Source organism: Rattus norvegicus, chromosome 5, assembly GCF_036323735.1.
Source record: "Rattus norvegicus strain BN/NHsdMcwi chromosome 5, GRCr8, whole genome shotgun sequence".
Classification (NCBI taxonomy): domain Eukaryota; kingdom Metazoa; phylum Chordata; class Mammalia; order Rodentia; family Muridae; genus Rattus; species Rattus norvegicus.
The window spans coordinates 95,159,915-95,173,103 of NC_086023.1; the positions used below are offsets into that span (position 1 = coordinate 95,159,915).

General features: G+C 38.6%; 1 protein-coding gene across 45 annotated transcripts in view; it reads right to left on the bottom strand.

Moving 5' to 3' along the window:
• Ptprd (protein tyrosine phosphatase, receptor type, D) overlaps positions 1–13,189 on the bottom strand; it is a 2,322,278-nt gene that overhangs the window by 66,694 nt on the left and 2,242,395 nt on the right. For all 45 annotated transcript variants that reach the window (XM_063288539.1, XM_063288540.1, XM_039111462.2 and 42 more), the window contains one exon: positions 6,519–6,642. In XM_063288539.1, the coding sequence (XP_063144609.1) occupies positions 6,519–6,642 (124 nt within the window). The remainder of the gene's footprint in view (positions 1–6,518; positions 6,643–13,189) is intronic.

Here is a 13,189-nt window from a genome sequence, read left to right on the forward strand (position 1 = left end):
GTGGGCAGTAGTGTTTAGTGAGTTGGTACAGGAGTACCTACAGAAGTGAGGACTCACGAGGTTTGAAACAATGTACCTATCTCATGGGCGAGCGGAAAAATCGCTGTTACTGAAAACTTCCTTGGGTTTCTGGTTTTCATCAGCTGCTCTTAGTTAGATTTATCTCAGCAGGGCTGACTCTGTGAGCGGCTCATTCATTTTAAAGCTGTTAGGTTCCCATCTCACAAATAATCACATTGTTGTCACATCATCTGTCACCCGTATTATTTATACTAGGATTTTAACTGCTCTTATTATGCAAATTTAACACCAGATGATATATTCCGTATTTCCACTTAAAGGAAACATTTTTCCCCTTCTTGAAATTTGTAATTTTATTACATGTCTGGTTTCCATTAATCAAGAGCTAATATTTTCTCTTTCTTTATAAACTACTCTAAATACATGCAGCTTTCTCATTTGGATATTGTTAACTTTTCCATAGATCATATAAAAAATTCTGAGTGAAAAAGAACTTGTATACAATAGTATAAAACTCATAGCAGTAATGATAGTAGTGTCGAGTGTTTATTGGGCATTTTATTGGTGCTGGACACTATAAGGGTCGGAACTGCATTAATTTAGTTATTCTTTCTATGGATTCTAGGAAGTAGGTATGGGTAACAGAATAACTATATGGGCAATAAAACCAAGGTACAGTAACCCCTTGAATGACCTTTCAAGAACCAAGAAGAGTCCGGGATGTTTTGAGATGCATATGTAGGCTAATTAGAGATAGTACTCATGAAAGAGAATGAACATAAATATTTGCTTTAAAACTTTAAATATATGCTCCTCCCATAAGAAAATTAAAATAAATCGCTATGATCTGAATGGCAATCCCCACAAAGTTACATACTGAAGCATACAAATCAACCTGATATTGATGAGTGAGGCCTTCAGGAAGTGATGAAATCACTAGACAGTCCTCAAGGGATTGGGGGCTTTGTAAAAGAGTTTGATGATTGGGTTTACTAGTCTTGTTTCCAACACTCCCACTACTGAGGAAGCATCCCTCCAACCCAGAAGAAATAGTGAAAGACACTGCTTTGGAAGGTGAAGACCCAGATCATCAGCTGATATTAAACAAATGACATTAAACAATTTATTTTGGACTCCACAGATTGCAGAAATGCACATCTAGTGTTATATATCACCTAGTTGTGGTAAGTTATTGTAGCTTAACAGAAGCATTAACATAAAGGTTTACGTTTTACTAATCATTAAAAAAGAAGTTTCATAAGCTCTAGTGCTGAAGAATGTTTGTGAATATGACATTGATGAAACCTCTTTGATCTGCTTTGGTGAAATGGCCATACATATGACAGATTGTTTTGCACACACCCTCTGGCTTGAAACTTTCTATGTTTCAGAAGGAGCCAATACAGGAATGTCTAAGATTTAGTATTTATTTGCCTACTGAGTAGAATTTAGAATGAATTTCAGAATCTTAGAGATGACAGAAGAACCATACAAAAGCCCTTGCTTGATGAAGAAACAAAGCCCAACCAACTAAGTCAGGATTGCTAAGTGTGTAAATGAACTTGCAAGGACTTGGTGGCCAGGAACTCCCCCAAAATGGGTATAGGAATACAGTGTGCGTGTATTTTTTGTTTTACGTGGACTTAATTTGGGCATCAAATTTGCTCCTGTTTTCCCAAACACTCCCTGTTGATGTGCCATGACAAGGTCGTGTAGCTTTCTAAACTGGGCTGTACGTTTCAAGCTCATGCCTTTCTTCAGAACTCTTCCCATTCTATCTTGAGCAAACTGCTAAATCTATATCCATGTGCTGTTTGCTGTTCAGAAAAATTCATTTTGCCTGGAGTTTAAGAAAGAAAACTGAAAACCTCTAGCTCTCAGGTTTCTTCTGAAATGTTTCAAAATTCCTCAACAGTCATTTCAGCCAAAACCAAACTGTTTTTAAATAAGACCCTGTGGGAACAGATACAACCACCACGACCACAAAAGTAGCGTGACACAACATGGGACGATGGGGTAAGGGTACCTTCAAGTTTGTCTGACATGACGTTAGCATTTTTGGCTTTGACACATCTTACTTTTCACAGTAAAAAGAGCCCTCTCCTCATAAGAAGTGTACCTCTTGTGTATGGTATGCTGTTATGACTGTGAGTGTGATGTGCTTGCCTATGTGTGAAATGGCAGGCATGTATGTGTCCCTGTCTACACGTGTGAAGTAAACGACAACCACAGGTCTTAGTCTTCACCTTCTTCCTTGTTGGGAAAGGGGTTCTTGTTCGCTAGTACACTGCATATGCCAGCCTACCTCGAATTTCCTGGGAATTTCCTATCTCTACCTCCTGTCTTGCCATGGGAACTCAGATACAGACATGAACTGGGAAACCTGATCTTATATCAGACCTAGAGATTAACACTCAAATCCTCATGTTTGTGTGACTAGCATATTACTCACTGAGTGGCCCCTAGTCCAACATTTACATTACTAATGTTTCCTTTTTACCATATGTAAATTCAGATGAACAGTATACATAATAAAGGTAAAATCAATGGCGTAGTTACTAACATATAATAAATATGCAGCTAATCAGGCCCTCTCTAATTTCTTGTTTTGGTTATTGCGCTGAAAAGTAGTATTTTAATACTGTTATATATTTAGGCTTGGATGAAGCTTTTTAAGAAGTCTTTGCCAATATGGCTCTTAAATGATAATTATAATTGTTCTATGAAAAGTTAGTACTGATGCTAGTGAAGATGACTTATGTTTCAGAATAGAAACTTGGTTTACCTAAGACAGTAAAGATTAATTCTTGTAAATTATAAAACATTGTGATAAAAACTTGCCATATACTGATTTTATTTTTAAAAAAATCCACGAAACCCCTATATCTGCATCTAGGGAGAGACTGCCCCACAGAATCAGTCAGATACTGACGGCGAAGACTGTACTTCTACACGGTTTGTGGCAGACACACAGCCTTTGGTGCAGTAAGAATTTCGGATGCTGAGTCATGGTTTTAGGTTAGTTAGAGCATAACCTAGAAAATGAACTTACAGCATACAACGGTTAAATTAGCTCTAAACCTAGGGTCAAATGATAAAGAGAATTTGGGGGGCAAAAAGCTAAAACCAGGTATTTGGAGTCATACTTCCTGCATGGGAAAGTGCTGTTGGTGATCTGAAGTGGCTGGAGGAACAAGAAGAGCTGGGCTCCCTAGGGCACAGGGGCTACCCTCTGTCCACACTGCAGCTCCCCTAACTAGTGTCAACTACTAAATATCAAGGGACATCCTGATGATAGCATTTCATTAGGTAAGGTAGAGCAAACATAACGACTGCTCTGAAGAACTATCTAGATCTCAGAAGCCAGGAAAGAGAGGCTGTAATTGAGAAAACTGATCTCAGAGGGGTCAAGGTTACCCAGATACAGGGACAACTAATGCCTCAAAGTCAGGTTTCTGACTCTCTATTGTGTGCTCTCTTTACATTAAAGGAAGTATAGCTTTGGGACATTTTACACACCGTATAAGAGTTAACAGATTATTTTATATTGTGTGCATGTGCATTTAAGAATAAGCTTCAATTTGGTCATATTTGAGAATATCTAACTTAAATCATTAAACTAGCTGCTGTTACATCTTTTGTTCGGGAACCACAATTTTCTCATTAGAACTGCTTAAGTGGAGGTTATCAAAGTGGCACTTGACTTGTCAAAAATTCACCGGTGTTTCTCTACCTAACTTTGGCCAGATGTGCAACAATTGACAACCATCTGCAGTTTAACTCTCTGGATTTGTTCTGGGTTTCCTCCAAGTTAACGAATGATCTCAAACCATTAGGAATATCACTGCTTCCAAGTAGCTTAGGAAGCAGGCTGCAGCTATCTAGAATTTCAGCTTTCATTCTTTTCATATTATCCATGGGATGAGGGTAAATGATCACACTATTAAACAAGATAAAGACAGTGTAAGTCACCATGTCGATTTCTTTTTCTTCTCTAATGTCTGTCAGATATTCTGCAAAGTAATATGAAAAAAAGTAGCTAACCGTACAAGGAAAAGGATTGCAAATCTATCCTGAACAAACCCCTCACCCACCATCACTACAGTTAGGAAACAGGGGTAGGACACACTAGCTTTTATAAACAGGGCTAATGTCAGTTCCCATTTTCATCTGACCCAGGGCTATCCAAGCTGCATGCCACTCAGTTAGTGGCTGACTAGGCAGTTCCTGTGCACAGCATTCTCCAGTCTCAGACTGACACAGATTGAATGACTTGTCACCTGGAGTTATTCCAGGTTAGGAGGGCTTGGTCTATTATAAAATGCTGTTCATGGTCGTAATCCAGATTTAAGCTCTCTAGCCCACAGATTTCAATTAAATTCTTCTAACCTTTTGCATAATAGAACATGGAGAGACTTTGGTTTCTAGGTCAGATCTAGATTTAGGGTGTATCTGTGGGCATAGAGTTATAAAAAGGCAGGTTTTAGTCTGAGTCAAACACCTTTGCTTCTAAACTGTAAAAATGGCCTAAGAATAAAATGGGCAGAATTTTCTGTCATAATAAATGCACAAGAGCTCCACCCCAACCCATCTTGACACCCTTTCTTGTTAAAATGTAAAAAATAATAAGTTAAGGAAAACTATGGCAATGTGGCAAAAATACATGGAAATGCTACTAAAGACAGAAAAAGCTGACAGGAGGCTCTCTACAGGGTCCTGTTCTTTCTTTCTTTCTTTCTTTCTTTCTTTCTTTCTTTCTTTCTATCTATCTATCTATCTATCTATCTATCTATCTATCTATCTATCTATCTATCTCCATATTACTTGGCTAATTAAAGAAAGACTTATTTCTGATTCAGTCCTGCTCCTAATTTACTCTGATGACTTTATAGATAAGAAACTATTTGCTTCGTTTTCATTTAAAATGGACTTGCAGAGCTAAAATGTGGAGCCTACATTCAGCTGTGCACAAATGTCAGCTTGAATTTCTGAACAAGACTCAGCAAGAAGTAGTCAACAATGTGGTCTAATCCTGCCTCCACTGGCAGAGGCGATACGGATACGTGATAGTTAATTAATGTTTTCAGGATGGAAGACAGTTGACATTTGAACATGACTGTATTTGGTCACTGGTAAGAGACATTACCATACTTTCCAAAATCAAAACTTAGGTGATGGAATTTTATGGTTCAGCAATACCAACATAAGGCCAACTTGAGCCAAACCAGCTGCAGTTATCAGCTTAGTCAAAGGATGGAAAGATATATTTTACTTCCAAGTGTAGAAATTAATGTATTGTTGATTTTTATGTTCACCAAGAGCACTTTACCAATTTCAGTTCCTATTTTATTCATGTGTGTGCCTATGCAAGCATATTCTACAGTGTTGATTTGGAAGTCAGAAGTCAACTTGTGTCTTCCTACTGTGTGAATCCTGGGATTGAACTCAGGTCATTGGTACAGGGATTTGCCTGCTAAACCAACTGTCTGGCCCCAAGAGAGCTTTCAAGCTTAGAGCTATAGATAAGGTGAGAACTACCATAGATTTTTTAAAAGCAGAAAATGAAAAAGAAAAAGAAAAAAGGATTTGAACCACTGTAGATAAATGTGACTGTTTGCACTGCAAATTCCTGAAAGGATTAATCAGAAGCCAGTACTATTCAATGATTTCTAAAGCAACTGCAAGAGATTAAACAGAGAACCTTTGAGTGGCACCGCTAACAAATGTTGTATGGGACAGGCAAGTGGAGGCTGAGGTTGCCTGTTATGACATGTGAAAGAAATAGGTAGCATGAAAAAAATGTTCTAAGGCCCATCAATCCAGTGTTATTCTATAGACTAAAGGACTACTGAAGTTCTGATTGTCAGGAATGAACTCCTGAATGTTTTTAGACTGGTACATACACGGATTGATTATTGAGAGGAGGGAAGCAGACACTACCCTCCTGGGGATGCTAAAGAGCAACCTTCTTCAACCTTCTTCATCCATCAACCCCTCTGGAATTCACTCCTGACTGTGAGAAAGGAAGATTAAAAAGCAGTTCACGGATTCGATAGCCTGCACATTTCCAAGGTGCTTAGTTTCTGTTAACCGGCACAATACTGACTCCTACGTTTACCCTGTCTCAGTGAGCATATCTAAATTGATTTATAGACACCCCCTTCCTTACTTTTTAAATATGTAACTAGTGTATAGGACACGGAAAAATCACCAGTTTGCTCATAACTACAGTCATAGGTAAGCTAAGCATTTCTCCCCACATAAAAACATCAGTTAAATAATCAAATCTTCATAGAGGGAAGCTTCTGGGATTGCAGCAGTGACAACCTGCCCTGTGAGCGATTCATTTATGTAAAAAAGTGAAGATGCCAGTACACTGGGCCTGGGTTGTAGGTAAATGTTTTCATAGATGGCTGGCAGTCCAGACAATGCTACATTCACATGCAAATACGTAAACCCAGAAAACAACAATTTGAATAATATATGCATTTTCTTACCTTCTATTGCTGATAAGAGAACCCGGGAGTGATCGTATGCAATGACATTTGCATATCTGTTCTTTGGTTTGTTTACCTCCAAGTTTGAGTGTTCCCATGTGAACTGCTGGCCAGGGTCAATTGACTATTAAAAAAAACAAGGAAACCAGTACAAAGTCAATACTAAAAAGTATAATGTCAAGGGATTTATCACAGGAATAAACATGATTTAAAAAGAAATTCCAAAGCCACACTCCGTAAAGATGATTTTAGCTGTGAAACCTAACATATAACCTGCACCGTACACACAGGCCAATATTATGACAGTGATTAATAATCACTAACATTGATTGACATAAATGAAAGGCATCAATACGTAAGTTCTGTTAGTATTGGAGCAGCATGGCACTATCTTACTTTTCCATTTCTTTCTCTGCTGCTGGAGTTTACAAGTTATTTTAGGTCAATATTTCTTCCAGTGCTGTGAACAAACCTTCCGGTGCTGTGAACATAATTTGCCTGGAGTCCTTACCCCTTCCTAGAATTTCCTAACTGGACCTGTGCACACACTTTCAGCTGACTGGCCTTTTCCCAGCTTGCTGCACGCATGCTCAATCTTTGATTCTCTACCTATATGCTGCCATTTCTACCTATGTGCTCCCATAAGGACACTTACGATTTTATCTGTTTCCTATAACAAACCATAGCCAATGTCAGGGCAATGTGTACAATCTAAACATTGACTGTGAGGAAGGGAAGCCAGTGATCATCAACCTAGTGACAAAAATAACTTGCGACGTTACTGAAAGATTAACTTGTTTTTCTCTTTATCATATTGTTTCCATGTATCATCATGCTCACTGTGTTTGGCTTCATTTATCCCTTAGGATTTTTTTATTTTTATTATTTTCTTATGTTCAACAGATTTTCGTAATGTCTTAGTTCAAGCAAATGCAACCTGCAGTATATACTGTGTGAATATAAAATGAATTTTGTAGATAGTTCAACTATGATTTCAAAATTACATCCAGGCTTAATTGCTTAACTAAAGAGTTTTAGAAGAAAACCTGATAACGGAAGAACAAGCTGTATGTCGCACAGAGAACTATATTCTGTGAGAAGAAAACAAGGAGCTAACAGGAGGACTGCAATGGATCCCAGGTCATTATGCTTTAGAACCAATCCAAAGCAATTTTCTTAACCATTAGGAGACAGCTTGCAACAGTGCGCTCTCTCTCTCTCTCTCTCTCTGTTTCTCTCTGTCTCTCTCTGTCTGTCTCTCTCTCTGTCTGTCTGTCTCTCTCTCTCTGTCTGTCTCTCTCTCTGTCTGTCTGTCTCTCTCTCTCTCTGTCTGTCTCTCTCTGTCTGTCTGTCTCTCTCTCTGTCTGTCTGTCTCTCTCTCTGTCTCTCTCTCTCTGTCTCTCTCTCTCTGTCTGTCTCTCTCTCTGTCTGTCTGTCTCTCTCTCTGTCTCTCTCTCTCTCTCTCTCTCTCTCTCTCTCTGACCCTTTCTTCCCAGATGACAAAATAGAAGGAAAGACTGATTTAGTAAAACTGACCACTGACAGGCAGTGTGCTAACTGCCACTCAGTAACCTAGTAAACCTGTGCGAGCAACTGAGACATTTGTGTTCAATGCTAGGCCAGGGAAGCAAAAGCTCACTCACTGTTAACTACCAGTTGGTAGTTACTGTAGCACAAGGCTGCCTAACTGTCCAGAATGCCACTGCAAAACGAAGGAGCTCAAGACGGGGGACATCTAAGCACAGCCATCCTTCCCCTCCCAACTTATCATCCTGTGTCATTCTGGGACAATTACATAAGAAATCAAGTTTTAAAAATGAGGTTGGCTTCACATGGATGATAGGACAGATGGGACGCAGCTTACATTTATACTTGTTTTACACGGATCAAACAAACATTGATTAAATAATGCTGACTTGCCTTTGTGCAGCATAGCACTCATCCATCTGTATCTATCTGTCTGACTGAACATTTAACAACACATGGCACAGGTCATTATTTTTGGAGCTTGTCAGAATGCTGAGAGCAGTAAACTCGGGAAAGAATAAGTACCTAGAGTTGGCAAGGTAAACTAACATCTTTTATCCTTAAAGGATGAAAAAGAAAGAAAGAAAGCCGAAAAAGAGTGCTTTGAAAATCACCTTCCCTTTATCCAGGCTAGAAAGGCAGGGATCATAAATGAGTGAAGCTCTAATTCCCAAAGCCATTTGGTTTTTTTCCCTTTCTTGGTGTTGGGGATGATGTGAGAGCTTTGCTTCTACGACCTTAGGTCTCTCTTGTTGCAGTCTCTTAAAGGTGAAAGTCATGGCTGAGGCGGGCAAAGAGCAGCCTAGATGCTGGCTGATAGGGAAGGTGGCTTCCATTTCAACCTCATATATCTAGCTGCTTCACCCCGATCATGCAGCTTCCTATTAGAAATTAAGATGAGGTCATTGGATAATGTGGTATTAGCACCCTTACATCTGGGATTGGGCTCAGCTATTTTTTTTCCCCTTAGAGCCCACTGCTTGTGTGTTCTTTTCTGTTCAAAATCTCCCTTCATTGTCTACCTCTGTCAACCTTCTTTGTAATGCTGATGCCTTTTTACAGCTCCCTCCCACCTTCCTCAGCTAGAGTCCAGGCTGGGTCTCTGCAGAATTTTGAAAGGCGGAAATACAATGAGTAGCTTCATTCAAACCAAAAAGTTGATGGATGGGTTTTCATATTTCATAAACTCTACAAAATCCATATGCTACATTTCCACAGAATTCATAAATAAGAATGCTTGATTGTAGTTATAATTAATTTCTCCAGCCAAACAATAGACCCTTCACCCCAAAACCCAGATAGTAACAACTTGACCAAGATGACGAAGGGCTTTACATCCCAATCTAGACTGCTACTCCTCACAATAACTTCCAAGAAAGTCATATTAAGGCTAACAGACTTTCAACTCAGTTGCTAGGATGGGTGGTACTAGATGCAAGGAAATCTTTGTGGGTAATTCAAAGACAGGCAAAGTCTCAGTTAGACATGTGCTAATATCAAATAGTTGGTCTTAAAGTTCTAAAATTGTTTTTTCCTCAACTTGGACTTTGTCTTAAAATAAGTAAGTGAAAAAACATACTGCATATAACAGATGAAGTTCTAATTATGAACTGTATTTTCATTAAAAAGCCACAATGAGAATGTAAGTGTATCTATAAAACAGAGGTGATATTTTCTGCGTTAACTCGTTTCATTTTACAAAAAACCTAGGCATGCATATCATATTTTTGAGGTTCTCTCTGAAGTGCACTGAAGTTAGATGATTCCTTTACAGTCAAATAGCAACTAGGTAGAAAAGTCAAGTTTACCATCCTTTCCTCTCTAGCTAAGCCAAAGTTTACTTGATGGTTTCAATCCACCCCTCGGTCCTGGAGTAGATAGAATGTAAGAAAAGCTGGAATCAAAACTCTAAGAACTGCTGAACTCTGTTTGTGATTCTAAGTCCAGGACAGAATTCTCAGATATTTGCAGGACATATTATAGTCCCTGAGTGGCACTCCCCAGGCGCGACCCTTTCTCATAGTGCTAAGGCCATCACTTTAAAGCCACATTCCTGAATGGTTTCTTAAAACCCAACCTTTGGGCCAAAAAGAAAAATAGAATTCCCAGTTTCAAAACACCGCACAATCCATAATCATAAGTACTCAGTGTTTCACTTCATCCTGCACATTATCCAAGGAGGGGAAAGCCTCAAAACCTCAAAATATTCCTTTAGAAACTCATCAAAGGACTACCACAAAAAAAGACTCATCCTGTTTTTTTCCTTTTTTGTATGTTTGCAAAACAAATAATAAAGATTTAATTATAGAGAAGGACTAGACCAACTATATTACTAACCAAACTATGGGGTAGACCATCTTTTTTTTTTTTTAATTTAAACTAGCCTGAACTTCCAATGACCTCACATCAGGAGAAGTTCTAGCTTTCCACAGAGTTGTTCTGGTTCTTCCATAGCAGTGCAGCTCACCCACAGGCACTCAAATCCCTTTCAAGGTTAAAAAAACAGCCTGGAGCTGACTGTGAATTTCTGCAGAGACTGGTTTCTTTTTTTAAAATTTATTTGTATTTATATTTTCTCCCATCCACTGTTTGAAAATGGCAAATTGAAGTCAATATGTGTGTGAACAAAATACATGCTTATAGAGTTGGTAAGGCCACTATTTTCCATACTTAGTACGTGGTTGTAACTGCCCCGAGACCATCCTTCCAAGAGAAAACTGTGAATTTAGTTGAAGCTAACAATCCTTCACAAGCCAGATGTGAGATGAACTGGAAAGTGACAGCAATGTCTGAGGGACAGAGGGAAGGCGGCCATTTCTCAGCTCTGGTTAGCTGCAGGAGGACATGCGGCTGGGTCCTCTTTGTTCCCTTTCATATTTCCTTCACCCATATGGCAGGTCTATGCCCTCGTTTTCCCTCCGCTCCCCTTATCCAATCAGTTATCAGCTCCTGTTGAGTCTTTCCTTGTAACAAACAGCATCTCTGAATCTAGGCTACCATTAGATGGGGAAGAATTGAAACAGGATTTTGCGAGATTAACAATGTTAATCCACGGACACACAAGCACTCTCCCTTGAACAGTAGAAGAGGTGAATACAATTCATTAATACATTTAGAAATGTATCACACTTGTCAAATGTGAAAGTGTGTTTCATTCAGGCAGATATTTCTTCCAACAGAAATTTGCCTTTAGGTAAAAGCACTGAATCAAGGATTTATATTGTGCAATGGTTAAGATTTGAAATTTAGACCACAGTTTGTAGCACATGCAAAACTTCATATATAAATAGCATTCCGATATGGAGAGGAAGTAGAAAGGATAACTAAGGATAATAGGAGGTAAATGAGGTGACTCTCTGGTTAATACCTTCGCCTATACTCTGTCACCAGAGTATGGATACATCACCAGTTTCCTTGAATCCCCTCCTAGAAGTACATTTAAATGATCTTAACAGGCCTAGCACTGGTAAAATGAAGACAGCAGCAAAGCCCTGAACAGTCTGCGTCTTTACAGGGCAACACAATGTGAGTGAGGGCCAACTTTTACTTCATGACTATGAAAGAAGTTGTTTTTGTGAGATCTCCTCAAGTAAGAGTTTGAGAAGAAATACAACAGTAAGATCTAGAAACCAAATATTCCAGAGTTGTTGACCAACATGTTCCTGAATGTGGCCAAAAGCAGAAGAAAACCACTTTTATCCCCAAAGCCTATGTTTTAGAGGGATGAATTCAGGGATTTGTTTTAACCAGGTTACTTAGATTGTTAGCTATTCATCTCCTACATGAGATAAATGACTGGTAACAACGGGGTAGACAGCTGGGTGTGGTGGCCCAACTGTAATCCTAGCCTATTGGAAGCCAACCTGGTCTAACTGACAAGTTGCAGGGGGTGGAGAAATGTAGTATGTTCATAAGGGCTAAAGGAGAAGAATTTCACAAACACATTTTACACACCAGTATCTTTTATACCATATGGCAATGAGAAAAAAAAAACTTAAATGACTTGCACAGAGCTTTCAGGCATGAAAATTCTGTTAGAAATGACTTAATCTTTTCTGAGTGAAGAGATAGAGTAGACTGAATTGATAAGAGGTGACAATAAAGGTCCATAAAAAAAGCTACCTTATCAGCAGACAACTTAAAGGTGAAAATATCTATTAAATAAAATGGGGCATGCATTCTCAGGAACATGGTGGATTGACAGTTGTGTTCTGATTAGAGAAAAATAACTATCTATTAAATATAATCTATGTGCATCATTAAAGTAATTCATCCAGGTATCTTCCCTTTCCTGAAGGTGCCAGGGTTTGGGTACTAAACAAACAGGCTGTGTACTCTTTGCTAATATCGATGATTCTGTATCAGCCCTCACGGATGAAGGGTAAAGCATGTGTTTTAAGTCTTCACTGAAAAGTAGCACATTTCCTCTCTCCTACATGCATCCAGCGACTGGGGTCAGAACAGCCCTTGTCTGGCCAGTCTTAGCAAGCTTGCAGTATTTCTTTTCCCTTCAAGGCAATTGTTTCTACTTTCACTTGGAATTATAAAAGGTAGGCAGTTGCTCTGTTATTGCTACAAGGCAATCCATTTCTGCCCCTCTATTTATTATGCAGTAAAATGTCCAACTCTATCATTTGGGACTCATCAACTCTTCGGCAGAGATAACATGCAGTGCACAAGTCCCCACGTGTGTTGCTTACTTTTCTGTTTCTACTTGATAATGGAGACCTGCCCATACATAAAGAACATAACATTAGTAGAATGTCAAAGGGAAGGGCAATGATGCATGGATGTCTTGATTTCATGATTACTGTGGCTCCTATCATTAAAGCAAGGAATATGCAACACTTTAAGGGAAACTAGCAGATACAAACCCTAATGAGGTTTACAAAAGACATTACTGGACCCTAATCAACAGTATTAATTCTTCATACAATGTAGTAAGTTTCATTTTATTTTACTTTTCATCCTGTAGTCAAAATGTACAGTTAGCCTTTCAGTACTGTTCTTGCCTGTCATTTATTAGGAAGTTTATTTCATTCTATTTTGCTTTATGTTAAATCATTTATCGTTTCTCATAAAACAGATAAACTTCAAAATTGAAAAATAAGTAGTTTATTAATGTTTAATCAATATCTTGTTTT